The following is a 21,880-nucleotide window of genomic DNA, read 5'->3' on the forward strand; positions in this document are numbered from 1 at the left end:
TGTGATTTGACATTATTGTAGTAAAATAACTGCTAGTATGGCTCACTTTGCTATACTAGCAGATACTAGTAATTTCAAATAACTAATAAGAGATTCATGTCATAATTACTCCACCATGTTTAAAACAATAAAACCGCCTTATACAGAAATGAATAGTTGCCTAAAATCCTTGTGCATTTCTATAAGCACAGTCAGTGGGTGGAATAAACCTAATAACATTTCTAGCAAGCAAGCACAGTTTTACAGGCAAATCCATAACTCTATAACATAACCCCATAAAATTGCATAAATCTTTGTAATTTTATGTTTTCAAGCACACAGCATTTTACATTTCTCTGGAACACCTCTGAAAGTGAAACATTATAGGATTGCAGTGTTATTTGTTTCAATGCCGTAACCAGATATATTTTCATTGTAAACCCTCAGCCTTAGCCATATCTGTAAATGACAGATACCTTAATATGGTTTGGTGCTTCACTGAAATTCACATATCGATGATGTATATATAAATATACAGTAAGTAGCTTCAATGTGAAATTGGTGCTTTGCCCACTACCAGAGGTTCAGTAGCTTGTTTTTTTAAAGGTTTCATTTCTGTGCCAATGTGGAACCATGGCAGTTGCCTGATATGAGTAGAGCAATCTACCTCAGAGAGAAAGCATCACCTCCTGCCAACCAAAACTAAGTAAGCTGGCACAGAGTCAGGATCACAGTGGTAGATGCAGTGCAATAACATTTTATTTAAAGAAATTGCATCTCACTAACAAAATCTGATGTGTTTCATGCCTAAGGGGCATAAATCATACAGTGTGCATGCCAATGATTAAATGCCCCATAGGCACAAAATGCATAAGGTTCTTACAGTGAGATGTAATTTCTTTAAATAAAAATGATTTTATCTGCACGTCATCTACCTTTGTAATCCAGACTCAGGGCCTGTTATCCAGTGTTTGTGCTGTAAGGTTTGGGGCAAGTGCACCTGGACCTCTACATTATAAATGATGCCATGCAATATGCAGAGGAGGAGAATACAGGTATGGGATCCCTTTTCCAGAATCCCTTTATCCAGAAAGTTCTAAATTGCAGGAAGGCCATCTCCCATAGACTCCATTATAAATGAATAATCCTAATTTTTAAAAATGATTTTTTTTCTCCGCAATAATAAAACAGTACCTTGTACTTGATCCCAACTAAGATATAATTAAGACATAATTAATCCTTATCGGGGTCAAAACAATCCTATTGGGTTAAATTAATGTTTAAATTATTTTTTAGTAGACTTATGTGTCTACTCTAGTAGACTACTACTCTCCTATTGTCAGTACCATTGACCTAATATCACTGATTTTTATATATGTAAGCTCTCCTCTTATCTGTCCTTCTCCTTATATTCACTCTCCCAAAATGCATCTTTTTAGCACTACTGATTCAGTTTCCTGAAATATGAGGTATATGGACCTCTTTTTTCATATGTACTTACATATGACTAAACAAATGTAGGTATTATTAATAATGCAAATGTATAAGGTGCCGACATATTACGCAACACTTAGATGGGTCTATACACTTATAGAGGGTCCTGCTCAATGGGCAAGTTGTCTGTCACAATCACACTCCCTTTTATTTAAAAGCAGCCAATATACATACTGAAATCTCAGTTTCTTATTACAGAGCTGTTATTATACAATAGTTATACATGTTAGATTTAAGTCCCTACAAGCATAAAACATGGAATTTTAAACTAAAGTTGCACCTTGTGGTTTCTCTGCCAAGATTTACTGGCGAAGAAATGCACAAATTGCCCTTGCAGCCTGTTGTTCTGATGGAAACTGCCATTCACTGCTAATAGAGTTGGCTTTTAGCCAATCAGGTATGACATTAGCCTTAGACTATACTGGAATGAAGGAAAAAGACATAGGCAATACTTCCCAAAACTCCATTAGTATAATAGCACAAACAGATCTGTAAATACTATATCAGGTAACAGTTATTTGTTAAAAACGATCAACGTACCAGAGGCCACCCCTTTAGATTAGAGGAACGGAGCTTCCATTTGAAGCAGCGTAGGGGGTTTTTCACGGTGAGGGCAGTGAGGTTGGGGAATGCCCTTCCTAGTGATGCTGTGATGGCAGATTCTGTTAATGCCTATAAGAGGGGCCTGGATGAGTTCTTGAACAAGCATAAGTGCCAGGGGGTACCCAATCAAATTCATGTTAACTGGTCAACAAATAGTTCTGTATTCAAACTGCAAAGGCTATAAAATGTGTTTCCATTTCAGCAGGGCTATAGTGAATGTGCCATATGAAAACCTTTGCAACAATGGCTGCTTTACATAATTATGTGCAAAAATAGTATTATATGTTTATTGTGACTTGGGACATAAAGCACAGAATGTATCTACAATTGAATCAAGGCTGAATCAGGATGTTTGTTGGTGAATGCAGATGAAATGACAAGGTTCTTCAGGTCTGAAAAGGAAATATAAAAAAAAAAAGTTTGTTTATATTTAACCAAAGCAGCCCATCAAAGCACATGTATTTGGGCCCAGAGTGATTGGCTGCCTCTGTAAAGTCTGCAATGTTGATTTAATTGGGCTTTTGGCTTGATTATCTGAAACCGATGATCACATCTGTAGGTGTATGTGCCCATTGGCACCAGATGGGATCCAATCACTGTGCAATTTGCTTTGGATTTGCTATGCACCTTGCCAAATTGCTCAGCAGCCACTTTAAATGGTAAAATCTGATTATGTACAGCTATTGTACTCCGGGAATTTCTACACAATAATGTGTAACTTTCTTTGTGCTTAAAATGGAAAGTACCAAGTCCCCTTAAATTCTTCTCTTTATCACACTAAGCTTAATGTTGTACCCGATTTATATCCTATCGTTCTTGCACATTAGCACCTTTGCCAGCAAAAACCTGCTGAAATCTGAGCACATTTTTCTAGATCTAAAGAAAATCTGCAGTTCAGAGAGTTGACCGAGTGTGTCTCATTGTAAATGGAAAGTGTGTTCCAAGGCATTATGTAACAAATGCGCACATTTAATTAGAAACTGTTTCAATTAGAGGAGGATATTGTCCCCTTTTGGCAAGAAGACAATTAAAGTAATAGTTCAATTACCATGTTATACCCGCCACCTGCAATTCTCAAAATTAGAGCTTTGCTGCCAAAGGAGTTTTTTTCAGATTTACGTCAGCGTAATTAATTCTAATTTTTAGATGTGGAAAACGAATGCGTGGCACATCACACAGAGGGGCTTTACTGGAATCAGGTTAGCCAGCAAACTGGTATTTAAGTCTTTTTTTAACACATTAGGTTTTAATTGCTTTATGTTTTTTACATTCCTACATAGCTACAAACCAGCAACATAATATATGAACTACAGATATAGGATCTGTTATCCAGAATGCCTGGGACTTGGGGTTTTTGGATAGGGGATCCTTCCTTACGTTTACTAAAAACATTTGAACATTAAATAAACCCAATAGGACTGTTCCAATATGGATTCATGCAGCTTAGTTACCATCAGGTACAAGGTACTGTTTTAATTTTATAGAGAAAAGGGGAATCATTTTTAAAAATAAGAATTATTTGCTTAAAGACTCTATTGGAGATTGTCTTCCTGTAATTGGGAGCTTTCTGGATAACAGGTTTCCAGATAAAAGAATCGCATACCTGTATAAATGAACCTGATTATATATTTCATTACAGAACAATTCTAGTAGTAAGTAGGGTAGAAGGACACATTCCTAGAATGATTATATAGACTGTCAAAATATAACTCAGGTTAGGCTTTCACTAGATACAAAAAGGACTGATTTTCCTCCATCTTTTACATAATCAACATTATAATTTGATAAAAATAAATGATTACATTAAAAAGTACCTCCCATGCCCTAAAACCAAAGTGGTGCACTGGTGGAGTGGCCCTCTCAACTATGTATTACAGTAGACAAAAAGCACAATCAACAACAAATCAGTTATATTCACATTCACATTGTATATTGAGAAAACCAAAACCTATCGTGGCGGCATTCTGCATCGGTGCTATACCTACTGTTAACTTAAAGTTCAGTGTTTCAAATATCACTTAAACATGGAAAGACATATTTTGACAGTCTTAATAATCATTTAATAGCTTAACTGTTGCCTGCCACTGATTATATTCTGCTCCAGGAATTTGCCCTACTTAGCTGTCCCTACTCAACAATGGAAATGATATTCCAGTTTATAAGGAAGTCCAGGAAGGGTTTGGAGAACAATGAAGAACTGTGGTTTGCTGGGAGAAAGGAAGGTCTTCAATATGACAGGTTATTAAATGATTGGATAGCTAGTAATTTTGATGGAAAGACAGACTTTTGGTCATATACAAGAAACGTCTAGAATACAGAGGCAGACTGTACTAAACCCTTCATCTTCAAATCCTTTTTTAAACTTGATAGGATAAAGTCAGAATAGAATTCAGAGCAGATAAGAGAGAGGGATTGATTTACTAAGATAGGTGTTAAACTGTGTTGCCTTTTAGACCTCTGCTTTCATTTACTAACCGATAATGGTCCAATCCAAAATAATTACTTCGTTTCTATGGGCAAACGCACTGGTGCAATTTAGCAGCTGGTCATCCATTAAAAAGTAAACATCTGAATGGTTGCTATGAGTTAGTAGATTTGTTGCAATTTTTGTGTCTTTTGTAATAATAAATAAATATTTGTATGAGCCAGGGGCAGGAATTCAGGGCTAAATCTACATTAAAGGACTTACTTTAATATGCTGGCCTGGTAATTTTTGATATCTCAATTACCTATGGTACTAAATTGGGAAAAGGGCCAGAAAAGGTGAACACATAATGCCCCTGTTACTGTGCTAGACTGGGGGAAGATATGGAATACATAGGAATACATGCATTTCCCATGTCTGCACCTTATAATTTAGGCTGGATCCAACCCCAACATAAAAAGACCAATGAGAAATTTCAACTATTCATGCTTTGGGGGGAATCCATGCTTTTTTAGGGCTCGTACTCACAAGCGTCTGTCCTGCGCTCCCCTGCAGTGGCATGCTTTGAAAAACAGATTTCACTGCTGGACAAGCTCTATTAACTGATGTGTTAAAAAAAAAAACATGTTTTCCCATGACAGTATTCCTTTAACATGTATTTCTGCATGGCCAATAAATAACAAATATATCAACTAAGTTGCAAATCTGTCATGGAGACGTGCAACATGTAATTCTCTGGCTAGGCACTTGGGATTCAGTGCTGTACATAAAGTCTTTTCAAAGGTACAGGTATTAGTAGGGTAGATAAAGGTCCAGTTGTGTAGATAAAGGGCAAAGGAAATTTGGAGCCTGGCTCCCCCCCTTCTTGCTCCACAGTCACCACCCAATTATTAAACCAAGGCCCTCTATTCCCCTCCTTGGCAATGCATATGAACTTGCCCAATGTCCCTGGTGCTGTCATAATCCCTACACCCCCTGCAGCTTTACTCCTGGATACACAGAGAAGTGGGATTTTCAGGTACTCGGCTAGCCTGCTCCCCAAAAAGATTCTGAAATGCTTCTAGGTGGAAAATGTGTGCATTTGAATTTAAAACAGAACTGATTTAGGAAAAGTTCCACTTAGAAGCATTACTTGAAGAGTTTTTCTCCATCTGAGTGCATTTGAGAAGTTTGACAGCAAATGTGGGCTGTATAATTACTGCGCTTGCCAAGGATCTGAATTCCCAAACGATTGCTGTTGTCAGTGCTCAGCCCACACCTTGTCACATCTCTCTTGATACATAATGCATAGTGTCCAACACAGTGCTTCATAGAAATAATAGCACCATTGAGAAAATCATTTATTCTGCTGCGTCTGAAATTTGCCAAATTTGGCACAGTGCTTGGGTGGCTCAGTCTGGCAAGATCTACTTGTGTGGCAACCTCAACAAATAAGCAGTGTATGGCCAGTTTCATAGGTAAAGGTAGATTTAGATATAGCAAAATAATGTACAATGTTACGATGATATAATCAATTAGTTAAAGATAGGATTTTGATTGGCTACTTTGTTGGAAAAATGAAGGTGGCCTAACCAGCTATTCCAATGCCTTTCACTGAAAATTAGCCTCTCTGCTGTGGTTATTTTATGGTATAGATTATGTACTGCTGTATATGTGCTCTGATATCAGAAGATAGATTAAGAAAAATATGCTCACTGCAGTTTTTCATTCTAGCAAAGCCACAAAAAAAGATAGTGAACAAAAATATATTTTTTTTAGTTTGCATCAGTGGAATGCTCAGTGTATTTAATAAGAATAATTATATTTGCACCAAGACCAAGCAGATCTTTAAAAATGCTCTTCCCAAATATACAATGTAATAACTAAAAAATGAAGAATGATAAAATGGTGAACTTTTGTTGTTATTTATTCTTTTTTCCCCCTGCGCCACTTGCAATTTTGATGACATTCCCCCTAAAAGATTGCTGTGAACTGGGAATATATGCAAAGCCAAAACCCTGTCAGCTTCCCTGGGCTTTGCATTATTCAGTCTCCCTACAGTACTGTATTTTCTACAGATTTATATAGATATGCTGCAGTACAGCAGCCTGCTCAGTGTGATCAAGCAAAACCTCAACACTAAATCACTTTTACTTTTTTCTTAACTGACTGACTTTATTCAGCATTCTGCGTGGTGTCCAACGTCCCCGTCCTCATGTGAACTTTTAATTTGTCATTTAGACACTAGGTTCATTAATGTGATATAGTAAGCGACTTAAATTAGTTGTTATTTACAGTCAGCATAAGGTCTACGTAGATTTGTTGTAATGTGTTCCTGAAATGAACTATACTTTAGAAAATAAGCTTTTTTTTCTATGGCCTGAGGATGAGTGTTAAAAGGATGGTTTACCCCCTGTATAAATAGGGATTGTACTCAACATACATTTGCCTATTGTTTTAATTATAAAAATCTTTGCTTTTGGTTATTTTGTGAGCTAAACAGCTCAACTACTCCATCTTTGGTCCTTGCAAAGTAGATAATTAGAGTCACAGTGTAATTCTTCCTGCATAATGAACTTCTGCTAAAACAGTCACAACAATGGGTGAAGGGAGAGGGTGTTGTATACTGGTAATTTAATTATCTACCTCACAAGGACTAAACATGGAATAGTTTTAATTTTCTCAAGTCAGAAATGCCTGTAATGGTAAATCAATATTGTTGCCTGATAATGGCTGCAGATCAATTCAGGCAAGTGTCTTTGGAGATGGTCTGTGTTGGTATACATGTCAGTTTTAGTGGAAGAGGGGCTGGCCTGCAGGCAGCTGAGTAAAAGGTTGGTGCAGATGTCTCCTAGTCAGGAGCTTTTTGGGAGCAGTTCCCTAGAGATGGATATGGTTTGTTTGCCTCACTTTAATTTGCCCACCCATCTGTTTGGTAGAAGGGTCGCCAGCATGCACCCATCTAGCAGTAAGACTTGGGGAATTACCAAACAATGGCCAAGGAGCTCTTTGGGTAAGGGCTCTTGAAGATAAGTATCATTTGGTTGCCACTCCTTTATAATATCATTGTAACAATACTTATTTAAAATTTTAACAATAATAAAAAAAGTGTGCCATTATTTTTCCCCATCATGTCAGTCAATATGTATAATAAATGTACTAGAATAGTAATAATACTCTTAGCAGTTGGGAGTTCATTGCCCTGCAGTGGCCAGAATCATAATGTTTGCTTTTGGAAAAAAAGTCTGTCAGTGGCATTAAAAGGATTAAATAGATCAGCGGAATTGTGTGAGCCAGGGAGAGCCAGATACACAGAGGTTATAAGTGCTCAGAAGGCAATAAAGAAGAGAAGACGACAACACGAGAGAAGGTGATAGAGTGATGTCTCCAGCTTTTTTATGGTTATGCCTGAGGCAATGACTTTCTGGCAGCCTTTGCTGTTACCCGGGGTCAGACAGACTGCTGCTTTGTCTAGCAAAGACTGCTGTTTTATGTATAGCCTTGCCTGCTATACATAAAACAGTGTTGTGATTAATAAATTATTTTACATTTTCTTCTACATTGTGTTTATGTGTTATTTGTTTTTCTACAGCAAATTTGGACCAGTCGTATATATGAAAATGTGTAAATGTTATGTTTGTTTGCATACATGAGCATAATGAGTCTCCCTGCCTATTATGCACAAGTGTGCAATCACACGCAAGCACATATTTATCAGTAAATTATCTGCATTGTCTTTTTTTGTAGCCATGACAAGTATCTGCTACTAGTAGCTCTGTGTGTCTTCACATTTATATAGAGACCAGCCTCTACCCTGCCTATTATCCCCACCTACTCACCACCTACTTGCCCATTTCCCTGCCCAATTCCTCTGCCCCATCCACCCATTCCCCTAACTAGCCTGCCCATGTCCCTGCCCCCCTGTGATTTCACTGCCTGCCCCAACCTAAAGGCCGGTATTAATAGCAAAAAAGATGGCAACCCTAATTATGGTCAGTTTTATCAGGAGCCAATTAACCTGCCTGTATGTTTTTGAAGTTTGGGAGGAAACTAGAGCACCCAGTGAAGCCCCCATAGACACAAGAAGAATGTTTATGGCAAGGTTGGCAGTAAGATGCTGTGCAACCACTATAAATTAAATGCAACAAAAGCCTATATAGGAACCTAGTAGTTGAAGACCAACTACTAATAAGGTTCTCTCTTTTGTCCTAGTGAATGCCTAACTGTTGCTGATTCTTCAGAAATGCACACACTCCCTTTATTCACACATTATTGTCTCACAAAGCCAGCCACGTAAGCTATATTCAGCCAGCATGAGGTTGTACATATAAACATCATTTTTTTATATATTTGTGAAACTACTCATCTTCCCCAGATTTAGGGGGCCCTAAAAACATTTTGCTGAGGGCCCAGTAACTTCAATTGTGAATGAATACAAACATGGGAATCTCTGCAGTACACGCTCAGCAAAAGATAGATGTGAAGCAAATAATATTAGTCAAGCAGATAAGGTGCATAAAAACAGAAGTCACAGCGATTATTTGGTACAAAGTCTCCGGTTCCCCAGATCACTGTTCCTTCGGCTTGTACTCTCCTTATCAGCACACACAGCTGCTAGGGGGAAGGTCCACTCGTGACAATGCAATCTATTATTTGTAATGGCATACCTTGTTCCCCTGGTTCCTAGTGCACAAACAGCAGTTATCAGGGATCCTACTGGAAAGAGATGAACATGTAATGTAATTAATGTAGGATTCGTCACTTGATGAGAAACTGCTCGTGTCTATGGCTAAATATATGTATATATAGCTTGTGTATTCATTAGGGATGCACCAAACCCACTTTTTTTGGTTCTGCCGAACCCCCGAACCCACCCTGATGGATTCTGTCGAATCCCGAACCGAATCCTAATTAGCTGCGTGCGTGGCTAAAAATTTCCCCCCCTAAATTTTAACCCTTTCCAGATGCTAATTAGCAAATGCTAATTAGGGTTTGGATTTGGTTCAGCCGGGACCGTGGATTCGGCCGAAACCAAATCCATCAAAAAACGGCTGGATTTGGCCCAAATCCCGAACTGAATCCGGGATTCGGTGCATCCCTACTATTCATGATCAACTTGAAGGGATATAAATACAAGAAACTATCAATTTAACAGTTTTTCAGAACAAGTTTAATTTTCTTGCTGGATTAAATCTGGGTTTAGGTATATAATTCACATGAGTCCAACAAGTTGCCCATATAGCAGAAGACATATTTTCTATTTATGAAGACTTTTACTTGTGCTCATCAGAGCCATACGTCCAAACTTGTAGGCAGCCTGTTTCGATCTTGATCTCCTCAGTGCAAGATATTGGAATATGGCTACTAAGGAGAGAAGCCAACCTAGTTAGGGCGAGATGGGCTAAAAGCCCCCTACAATGTAAGAGATGCACTGAAAGCATAATGAAAACAGAAAGTATTCTCATGCTTCATGCTGTACTGTGTAGCCTTAATACCAAAAATAAAATGCTGTTATACTCATATAATTGACTATTGATGAAGGCAAAAAGTTAAATCCTAAACATTTTAAAAGAGAACAAATTAAATCTTTGCTAAATCTGCTCCCAAAACTGTAAATATCTAATGCATTTCATATGCTATACAGACTAACCTACCCCGTTATTTACACACACGGGTTTTGAAACATTTATAGCTCAGCTGCTTTAAAAAAATGTGAGAATTGAAATACTGTACTATAAAATCTCCCCCCCCCCCACAATATCCATATATCTGCAGTGAATGGAGCTTGCTGTGTTTGCACTTTAGTATATGAACCCGGGTGCTTAGGGAATTCTGACGTCCTGGAATGAGTCACTGTCCCTGTGTGACTGCGGAAAGGTCTCTTCCCTGAATGGCATGTAAATGGCCGCCCTTGTGTCATGTGATTCATCTCTGCTTTAGATTTATGGAGTCTGTCATTGGTAGGGTCCCAGTGGTCAGCAGCACTACAGTTATTTACCTTGTGAACCTGCCACTATGCCTTGTGTCATAGAAATGCTTTAGTGTTTGCATCAGTTTCCAATTTGCGCTCAGTCTGAGCAGTGCTTCAGTGCATAAATAATCTGAAAACAGAACTGATATTAGCAGTATAGTAAGAGAGAAAATATAACCTATATATATTTACTTTTGTGCCTTACCCTGCACACACAATGTGGTAATAAGGTATACAACATAGATAGTGACATTTCCTAAATGATTGTATTAATGCATATACAGTAGGTGTTGCCATAATAAGTACAATAAACTCTCAATGCCAATGCAGCCATTCAGTCTGCTCTGGTGAATTGGGTGGGATAACCTGCAATAGCAACAGCCTGGACAATAATAATGGGTGTATCACAAACATAAGATCGCCTATTACAGTGACAAAGAGAGTCCTGACGCACAGTCAGGACTCAATTTTGGAAGGTGTTGGTCTTTCAGATAAATAAAATGCTGTGTTTTACAAAGTGAATGAGTAACAGGATACAGGCTTCTATGTTCAAGCAGATAGGGACTGAACAATAAAAATTTTTTTGTTTTTTTTGCAGTGATTTGATTTCATCTTCCACAATGGGTTCAGGTACAGGTATCCACTGATCTAATAATGATGTTCTTTTTGTTCTGCAGGGAGTATAGTTTACCTGGGGATGATGGTGGGAGCGTTCTTCTGGGGAGGCCTGGCAGACAAGGTTGGAAGAAAGCAGTCTCTTCTCATATGCATGTCTGTCAATGGATTCTTCGCCTTCCTCTCTTCATTTGTCCAGGGCTATGGACTTTTCCTAGTTTGCCGTCTTCTCTCAGGATTTGGGTAAGTTGTCTTTATGGTCATTTTCTTTCATTTTTATGCATTTTTACTCAGTATTGGAAGTTTTCTGTTACTACACAGATACACTTTTCACACAAAAAAAATTGTAAACTTCTACAAGGTGTTTTCTAATTTCAAGCCCTCTGATAATTAATTGTGTTAATGGGACTCTGGTGCATAAGAACATTTAGGATGACTATTATGTTGCTCTTTAGAAGTTGCTGCTGTGTTATCCAATTGGACTTCTGTTTGCCTGGAGCAAAGCTTTAAGAGCAATAATAGTTTTTGTTATCCTACCGCCACCTTTTAAGATTCACATTCTTTGAGTTTTTCATAATATTAATATGTCCCCTAACCTTTTTAATTTGAGGTTCAGCCCAAAAGAATTCTATTAGTAAGTATAATGTAAATATCAGTATGGTTATACCACATCTATGAAAAAGGGAATCTTATGAAATGTGTCTAATTTCTGCAGTAGGCAGAATGTGCCTGCTTGTGACGCTGTTTGCCCCAGGGCAGCGTGCCTGGGCCTCAGGTCTATTTTATTAAGGGGCAGATTTATTAACGTTCACTTTTTCGTGGTTTTAGTGTTTTTTAAAACCACGATTAAACTCAATTCTCTACAACCATGAATGCCACATGATTTATTAAAACAGCCTTTTAAAAAAAGCACAAACAAAAGAAGGAGCAAAAAAAACACGACGACCGTGACTTTTTTAATTGTTGCACAAATGAAAGCGTAAAAAAAACCCTAAACCTTTAAAACCACAAAGCAAAGAAAGTAAAAAAAACTTAGTAAAAAAATGAGTAAATGCCTCCCTCAGTATAGGTTATTGTTTTAATTCCTGTCTATATATATTTACATTCTCCTGCTCGTGGGTAGTCCTTTTACAAATATCCTTTTACATATACTCCTTTTACAACTGTGGGGGCCCACAAATGAGATATTTGCCCTGGGCCCAGTGGTACCTTAAAGTGGCCCTGAGTATTCCACTGTAACCAAGGGCTTGGCCTAGGGGAAAGAGGCAGGCCACTATCACAGGCCACTGACTGGACTTTTATATACTGTACAGTGGGAACATGCCAGCGTCACTATTGGTATCATTCCTTGCTTGCACCTGTAACTATAAAGCATCTGATATACACAGGGGCCCTAGGCAACCCGGTCGGCCACCTCGCCCGCCCCGCCCACTCCGTTGGCGCGCATGCGCAGTTGGGGGGGGGGTGCGATGCCGTGGGTCATTTTCCCCTAATGACAAGCGGCGGGGGCAATGGAAAAGTAGGGGAACTAGTGGTAGGCAGCAGAGGCTTCTACCTGGCGCCCCCTAATCATTGCGCCCTAGGCAGCTGCCTCTTCTGTCTACCCCTAGTTCGGGCCCTGGATATACACATCATACAATAACCAAGTTTCTAGTTTTTTTAAGAGATCCATTGGTGTATTTATTATAACAGGTGAGAGCTATTTCAGGGTAGTTACTGTTGTTATAAATCTAATTCAAATTGCAACCTAAAACATGCTTAAAATGTACAATAGAATGATTTTTCTTTCAATTCAGCTTGGAAATTTCTTTACCCACAGCTCCTTATCTATTCCACAAGAAATATAAATAAATATCCTCTCCATTTTTGTCCGAGTGTTCCACTTGCATTTTACTGTTATTTTGTTTCTAATTTGTTCTTTTTGCATGGTGGGTTTCCTTGTTGTACAGCACAAAGATGTATACTGGCACGTCCAATAATGATATTAGTAGGCAATATTATTTAGTGTCAAAGTTAATCTATCATCGGGGGGCTTGATAAGAGTCAATAAACAGAAGAGATATATTCATTTCCTTCTGCCAAAAAAATAATCTGATTGCACGTCAAAGGATAGAACTTCAGTGCCCACAAACTAACGAGACAAGACATAAAATAAATAGGGTTCTTCAAAGTGATTGGTACATACACCACATGGGCTTTATTTTGATTCCCAAGAGGAAACAGCTTTTCTGAATCCAAATGAAGTTGAATTTCAATCACAAGATAATAATGATAGAATGTTTGTATGATACAGGCTTAGGTACTAAGAGTAATCTGTAGTGTTGGTATATGTGCTTCAATTTTCAAAAATTTCCTTAACCAACTTGCAGGTTCTGATTTCTATTTTGAAAGACTGGGGTGGTGGGATATTGTAGAGGGCTGGCTTATAAGTGTTTTTGATATTAGGTAATCCTAAAGTACCTTTTCCCAGTCTTGGAAATGGTGTTAGATTCCTAACAGAGTATTAGGGTCCTTGCGGAGAGGATTGGAAAAGAGTTTTGGCTTGTAAATAAGTCTGGGTTTATACAAATGCCTACAACCAAATCATTATTTGTAGCCCATACTAATATATAGAATAATCACCGTTCCACATAAGTAAAAAATAACAAATTATAGATTTAATTCTTGGATTTAATTGACCCTGCCTATAGTAATTGAATATTGGTATTTTCAAAAAATGAATTATATTAATGACTGTTAAAACAATGAAGCCAGTATCAGTCAATATCATAATCGGATGCATCTTGAATCTCAATGAATTTTACATTTAAAACAGACATTTGCCTCCCTAAACAGAACCAATGAAGTGTAAAGGTGGGCTGTGATGGATATGGTTAACTGTACATATGCCTTGGTGGATTCTGTTGTGATGAGATGCGCTACTGTCAGTATGGGGGTAATATACAGTAATTGTGACAAAGTTTGTAGCCTATAGAAACCAGCAGGTAGCATTTCTCAGTCACAACACCAGTCTTTAAACAGCTCGGATACCAATATCCCTTTTTTATCCCTTTTTAGAACATGGCAGTGTCTGCTGTTGCCCTTTTAAGGAGGTAGCTCTTGTGCATTATTCAGGTTTCATTGCAGCACTGGGGTCACACTGGCCTGTTAGGATACCGGGTAAATCTCTGGTGGACCTCGTATTAAGTGGGCCCTTACCCTTTTCTGCACAAAGCATTAACTGTTTAATGACTTTTACAGATTTTACTAATATTTTTATTTATTCCAAGCCATTTTTGTAGAGTTTTGTAGATTCTTTTCTTGACAAAGAATTTTGAGACAAGGTACCAGGGCAAGCCACATTCTGAAAGAAAATCATGGGAGAAAGATAGGAAAGAATTAGGTTAGGACTATTAGTATTATTTTCCGCCATGTGCGTTATTTCCCGCTGCGCGCGATATATTTCGCCGTGTGCTATATTAGTGCACAATTTAACAAACTTAACTATTACTTTCGGAAAACTACTGTTCTGAAAATGCCCATTTCCCTGCAAACTGGAGGCTGCATCACTCTAGGGCCAACACAGACTTGAAAAATCCCACTGCAAAGTCCATGTTGTGTTGCCAAAAGCTCACGAACCACGATTTTCTTTAAGTGCCGCCTGCCCCAAGTAGGTGTTAATTTTTGCACAGACTAATGCGATATTTAGCGCATTTAACGCTTCATATGTGTTTGTGAATCATGCGTTAGTATTATATCTATGCGAGAATTAACGCAATGCGAGGTAAATAACGCATTGCAATAGTGCACTTTTTTGCGCATGCGATATGCGTTTTAACGCATATGAAATGACTTTGATGAATCGGTACTTATTTATTGCCTGCTTTTTAACACAAAAAAGCATGCGATAAACGTTGCCGCACTTTTGTGAATCGGCCCCTACATGTGGAGATATGCAGATCACTTCTTAATTTCCCTGTGTCCAACTATGCATCCTGAACCACTGGTTTAAAGGCATGAGTACAAGCTAATAATTCAGAGCTATATATCCATACGGGCAGACAGCCTGTTTTTGATCCTGTTAGATGTCATCAGTGCAAAATATTAGAACATGGCTTCTGAGGGGTGGGTTGCTGCATAAGGTGGTCACAATAAATGGGGTAAGCACCTAGTGGGGTAACTTGTCTGTGAAGCCCCCCCCACACACACAGCCCCTCCCTGCCCCCTCCAGGCCACTTGAAGGCACCAGTGGGCCAGGCCTGGACTGGGTTTCAAAATAGGCCGTGGCATTTCAAGAACAGCCCCCACCAGCCCAATAAATAGTGACTGCCTATGGCATCTTACAGCAGCCCCTCTGGTATTTGCCAGAACCCACAGATTGTCAGTGGGGCCCAGGGCAAAGAGCTCATTGGTGGGCCCCAACAACTGCCCTAAGAGATTTGTAAAAGAACTACCCTCAAGCAGGAGAAATTAAAAATATATATAGGCAAGAAATAGGCACGCTGCCCTGGACCAACAGTGCTGCAAGCCTTTGATTTAAAAAATCCATAAGGAGCATTTGTTCCAACGCAAAGTTAAAGCAATTGCCCCATTTGCCTATTTATTAACAGCCCCGGGCGGGCCCTTGGTGCCCCAGTCTGATCCTATGCTCCAAGGTACAGAAAAAATGTATTAACTAGTGAGGCTGTCAAATCCTGGAGCAGGGAAACCACTTAAAAATATCGATATGAGTTGAATTTTTGTAGCAACAGGGTTGGACTGGGCCCCGGCGACCCATATTCGACCCTTGCCGCCGCTCCCCCAGCCGACCGTTCCTCCCCTGACGTGAGTTGATTTTTAAATAAAGTATTTTGAACACTCTAATGTGTGTATTTTAGTTTACTGTGGTTGTGGATTGGGCAAGAGTAATTTATTTACATTCCCAAACAATATGGCTTAGGGTTCACTAGTCATTGGGGTCACAGTCTTCCCTCTCAGGGAGAATACTCTTGTATGCCAACAGCCTCTTTACATTCAGCAGAATGGGGCTGCTCTATGGCACACTGCTTTACCACCTAGCAGCTGTCAGGTAATAATAATGCAGAAGTCCATCCTCCTAGGCTATACTTGCTTAATGGCACTGTGGTGCACCATATGGCACACATTTCCAGTTCAGCAGAATGGTAAGTGACTACCAGCTGGTATGTGAGATTCCATTGTAATGGTTCTCCCTGAGAAAAAAATTGCATTTTGCACTCTGTCCTTCACTTAGTACCTAGTACCTTGTAGCTGATGATTATTAAGCCAGCATGAATCCATTATGGCAGCAAAACAATCCTATTGGTTATTTTAGTGTTTAGATTACATGTGGCCCTTCTGGCTGTTTTATGTGGCCCCTGGTGACTGTGCCTGACCGTGTCTGACCGTGCAGCACCAATCACCTGCACTGTGACTGTGCCTGACCGTACAGTACATCTTAATAAAAAATATTGCCAGCGACTTATCCTGTGTTTTAGATTTCGACCCCCTTATGTGATTGAGTTTGACACCCCTGGTTTAGATGTTATTTTAGAAGAATTAAAGGAGAACTAAAGCATGTGCATAACTTTGGCCCCCTCCAGACTCAAATTACAGACAATTGCTTATCTGGAACCCCCAGCATTGTCAATCTAATCCCATGAGAGCCCCTGATGCCTCTATATTAGAGGACACATTAGGAAGAACCTGAATAACAGATACCGAGGCATAGGGTGGGTCCAACTTCAATAGTTGTAATTCAATTGCTTGGCCCGAGGCAAAAAAAACCCCATCTGAAGCCTCTCTAATTTGCCTCAGCGGGGAAAAATCCAAATTTGCAACCGGACCAGGCCCTGGATCAACTTGGTACAAAGATTTATATTCAATAACCCTGTATTTCCTCACTTGCTAAAAAGCCATCCAGCCCCTTTTTGAAGCTATCTAATGTATCAGCCAGTACGACTGATTCAAGGAGAGAATTCCACAACCCTTTCCAAATATTTAGATGGAACATCCTTTCTTCTAAGGGCTCTGGCACACGGGGAGATTAGTCGCCTGCGACAAATCTCCCTTGTCACGGGCGACTAATCTCCCCAAACTACCATCCCACCAGCGAAAATGTCGCAAATCGGCAAAATTGCCTCGCGAGGCAACTTCGGCAATTTGCAGAAATCGCCTGCGCAGCGACTTACATTTTCGCCGGTGGGATGGTAGTTCAGGGAGATTAGTCGCCCGTGACAAGGGAGATTTGTCGCAGGTGACTAATCTCCCCGTGTACCAGAGCCCTAATGGGAATTGGTGCCCTTGTGTCTACTGCAAGGACCTACTGGTAAATAAAGCATAAGAGAGATTATTATAAGATCCCCTTATATTTTAACACATAGTTATCTTATCCCCCCTTAAGCACCTCTTCTCCGGCATAAACAGACCCACCTTGGCCAGTCTTTCTTCAACTGAGACTTTCCATACCCTTTACCAGTTTAGTTGTCCTTCTTTGGACCCTCTCTAACTCAATAATATCCCATTTGTGCACTGAAGACCAAAACTGCAAGCTTTCTACATAGGGCCTTACCAGCTCTCTGTATTATGGACTAATTAAGGCTAGGGACTTTCCAGGCTACCTAAACTTCCAAGGTGACAGAGCCAAGTTGCCCTATCACCTTACCTGCTGGCCTGGGTGGAGAGCAGGCAATTCGTGGATTCTGGCAAATTCTTGAGGGGCTGCTGTAAGATGGCATTTCACTATTTATCAGGCCTGTTTGGGACCCTGGGTATTTGAAATGCCAGGGTCTGGACATTGTGGAGAAATTCCCTGTATCAGTCAGTGATTGAGTATAATTTGTATGTTTGATGTTTACACCCTTCTGTTATACAGGTCTGTGGCATATGTTGGTGCTTTGTAAATATGTGTTATTAATTATAATAACCAGTAACAAAAATCAAATCATGGAGAACTTATGACACCAAGTGGCAATTGTTTATAGAACCCTCCTGTACATCATTCAGATACGTAGCAGCAGCTTCCCCAATGCACAGCAGTTTTTTTCAATGTTCAGCTTTTAGGCAACTTGTATGGTGTTACTGGCTCTTCAGTTGGTGATGGTTATTGCTATTCTGGATACATAATTTACAGACCAATATGGTTAATGGCACCTATGGTTTTTAAATCTCCTACATTTCCTAGTTACTTGGCAGAAGCCACTGTATCTAAGTTAGTTTATTAGCATATACATATCATTGGCCCGTAGGTTTGTGACCACATCCAGTCACACTTAAATATAGGGTTGCCGTAACGAACCAAGCTCATGTCCAGCACTACAGTGCTGCGCAACCAACCTACAATCCGGTAATTAAAATGTACCAAACACTTATTTTTATCTATGTAACCTGTTTTATTTAAGTGTTGTATTGTATTTTACTTTATTTTACTGTTACAATAAAAGAAAAATAAACCTTTAAAAAAAAAAATATAGGGTTGCCACATTTGACCTCAGCAAAAAGCAAACAAAAAGGAGGGATGATTATATTTGGGGTGGAGCAGTGACATACAGGGGAGGGGTCATGAAATCTGGAGGTGGCCATGCCATCAGTAGTTATTGGCCAGATTATTGTTCGGATCTCACAAAGATGAAACCTGAACAGGCAGCTGGGACAAACCAAACAGGTAGCAACCCTTGCCATAACTGGACTATTGCTATTGGACAGATTGGGAGAGATTCATCTTTGAACCTGCTGTCACCGGCCAATAGCATTGCATGGCTGATTCTGTACTGAGAGAGGCACTAACTCCTTACCCTGTAACTAGGGAAAGTTGCAATGCGGTGCAATTGTGATGCTGTGGGGAACTGTGTCAGAATTGGATCAGCTCACAGGACATAAAAGTTGGTGGGGAGTGAAAATATGGGGTGAAAACTACTGCTTATAGGAGGGAGAAAAGTGGAATAGCTGACATAGCGTGGAGAAGATATGAAAGGGGGGAAACAGAAAAGATGGTAGAGAACATAACATGGATGAGGGGGAAGGAATTAAATTATGGAGGATGATGAGACCTTCGGGAGAAAGATAGAGAGAGGATAGAAGAATGCTATGGGGTGCAGTTTGTACTTTGGACAAATGGCACCCCATAGTTATACAGTCCCCAAAGCATTAGCTAAACCCAAGTCTATTCTCTAATATCAGTATAATACTAAACACCGTAGTCATAAAGGTCTTATCTGCCAAACTTGTTGCTGCTGGGTTTTAGGCCCATTTACTTGCATTCGTATTTTCTTCCTTTTTTGTGAATTGAATTTTTTAGCTTTAAAAATTGTGGACTATACTAATTACTCTAAACTATCAACTATCTAAACAAATCAAATATTGTAATTGATTAAGTGTAAAAGCCAAAAACAACACTAATACAAAACTTCTCCATCTCAAAGCTGCTGAGGTTGTGTAGAAGTCAATGGCAAGTCCTAGGCAAACTGTAACAATCTTTATTTCATTTGTGGTTTTAGAGGTTTTCGTGCTGTTCTCATTTGTAAGTGCTTACACATTCTAACAGAATCACGGATTTTAAGGTTTTCATATTTTTTTTATTATTGTTTTTGCGGGTTTTTTTCGTTCATGCTTTTTATATTAGGCCATTCTAATAAATGACTTGGCATTCACAGTTTTTGTGAAAATTTGTTTCTTTTTGTGGTTTCAAAAACCACTAAAATCAGAATGTCGATAAATGGGCCTAAAAGTGTTGCCTTGAAATCTGCAGGGTGCTTTTTAGCATCATTGGGAGAGTCCACAGTTATTCTGTTTCACTACAGATCTTCTAAAAATCATTTATAATAATAATGGCTGTCGTGTAATATTGGATCTTTCTCTGTGATTTATGGTCTGGAGATCTACTTCATGGTTATCTATCAGTTTAAGTAATGCTCATTTTTCATGCTTGAGATAATGAGAATTTGAGCAGGTAATAAATTATTGCAAATTCATAGTCAATAATAATCTGAACTCTATGTTTATTAAAAACACTTTGCTTGATTCTACTCCTTAACCAGTTTAATCATCAGTAATGTTATTGATGTTATAAATATATATATTGGTAGAGGTATAGGACCCAATATCCAGTATTCTCAGGACCAAGGGTTTTCCGGATAAGGGGTCTTTCTGTAATTTGGATCTTCGTACGTTGTCTACTAAAAAAAATCAATAAAACAATAATTAAAGCCAATAGGATTATTTTGCATCCAATAAGGATTAATTATATCTTAGCTGGGATCAATTACAAGAGAGGGAAGATAAAATGTATTGCCAGGGCCAGCACCAGGCTTTCTTGATTCCTAGGGCCTGCGTGGCTTCCCAGTTTGGTTTTGGTATTAATGCCCAGCCACACTCACCAACAGTATTACAGGTATTGTACCCCTTATCCGGAAACCCCTTATCCAGAAAATTCCGAATTACTAAAAGGCCATCTCCCATAGACTCCATTTTAATCAAATAGTTCACGTATTTAAAAATGGTTTCCTTTTTCTCTGTAATAATAATAATGAAACAGGACCTTGTACTTGATCCCAACTACGGTATAATTCATCCTTATTGGAGCCAAAATAATTCCATTGGGTTTAAATAATGTTTAAATACATTTTTTAGCAGACTTACGGTAGGAGTTCCGAATTACGGAAAGATCCCCTTATCCGAAAAATCCCAGGTCCCGACATTCTGAATAACGGGTCCCATACCTGTACAGAGAGAAGGAGATGACCCAGGAAGGTGGTACAAGACAAGGACAGGATACTTCATATTTCTCAACTAATCTGTTTGAAAATCATTTCCCCATAGAATAAAGAAATGATGAATGTTATGTAAAGATACTTTCCCCCTATTCCTTGTAGTTGTTCTTTCTGGGTACCTCTTCCAAACACCCTAATAAAATCAGACTGTATCATTACTGCCTGCAACCAGACTTTATACCAAGTGTATTCATTTATTTTTAATCACAGACACTTACCTTGTCTTCTCTGGGTCTCCAGTAAATGTCTATGGCAGGTTTATTAATACATTTTATGGAGCACCCTGCTTGGAACTGCCTAATAAATTCATTCATTTAACTGACCTATATTAAACCAGGGATATTTACTGCCCTGACCTGTCTTGCTTTATATTTAAAGGCACAAAATCTAATTTACTAACCTTTCTTGGATGCTGCTATATGCAGTGGTGCAACATGAGTTATTAGAGATCTCAGCAAAAAAAATGTTTGGGTCAAAAATTAGCTAAAAAAGGAAACTGACCAGAGAAATGTGTGGGGGGGAAATAAGTGAGCCCTAAACAGCTGTGACATTATACAGGGAGATGATGGAAACCAAACCTACACAGCATGGGGACCCATTTTTTATGTAAAGAATACCTGGGCTAGAATCATTATACGAGATCAAAACATCACCTTGCAATTCCAACACTTACGCCAGGTTTCATTGGTACCTTGACGGTGACGTAAAGTGTGACACTAATACAATTTCACTGTTAATCGTTATGAATCATTGTAATGCACTTTAGTAAATGGACACTTCTTATATTAATATCTCTTTATCATTATAAAGAGGTGCCATGCCATGCATCAGTGGCTATCAATGCCCACAAGGAAGTGAGTGAGGCAACAGGCAAGGTTAACACATACCTATAAAATATATTACAGTGTCTCTATAAATGTTTAGAAACTGCTTTGGAGCAAAAACTAAGTAGATAGTGGCTGCTGCTATTCAGTTCTTATTGTTGGTGCCTGAGGCCTAGATGCTGCATTGCCTATAAGGAGGTACCTGTATATCCGCTGACTAGAGCCAGTGTCGCTCTTGGGAGCTTTG

General features: G+C 39.0%; 1 protein-coding gene across 1 annotated transcript in view; it reads left to right on the plus strand.

The window, feature by feature from the left end:
* sv2c (synaptic vesicle glycoprotein 2C) overlaps window positions 1-21,880 on the plus strand; it is an 86,621-nt gene that overhangs the window by 38,301 nt on the left and 26,440 nt on the right. Inside the window, exon 3 of the mRNA XM_002934827.5 lies at window positions 11,129-11,309. Within this exon, the coding sequence (XP_002934873.1) occupies window positions 11,129-11,309 (181 nt within the window). The remainder of the gene's footprint in view (window positions 1-11,128; window positions 11,310-21,880) is intronic.

Source organism: Xenopus tropicalis, chromosome 1 (assembly GCF_000004195.4).
Source record: "Xenopus tropicalis strain Nigerian chromosome 1, UCB_Xtro_10.0, whole genome shotgun sequence".
NCBI classification, from domain to species: Eukaryota; Metazoa; Chordata; class Amphibia; order Anura; family Pipidae; genus Xenopus; species Xenopus tropicalis.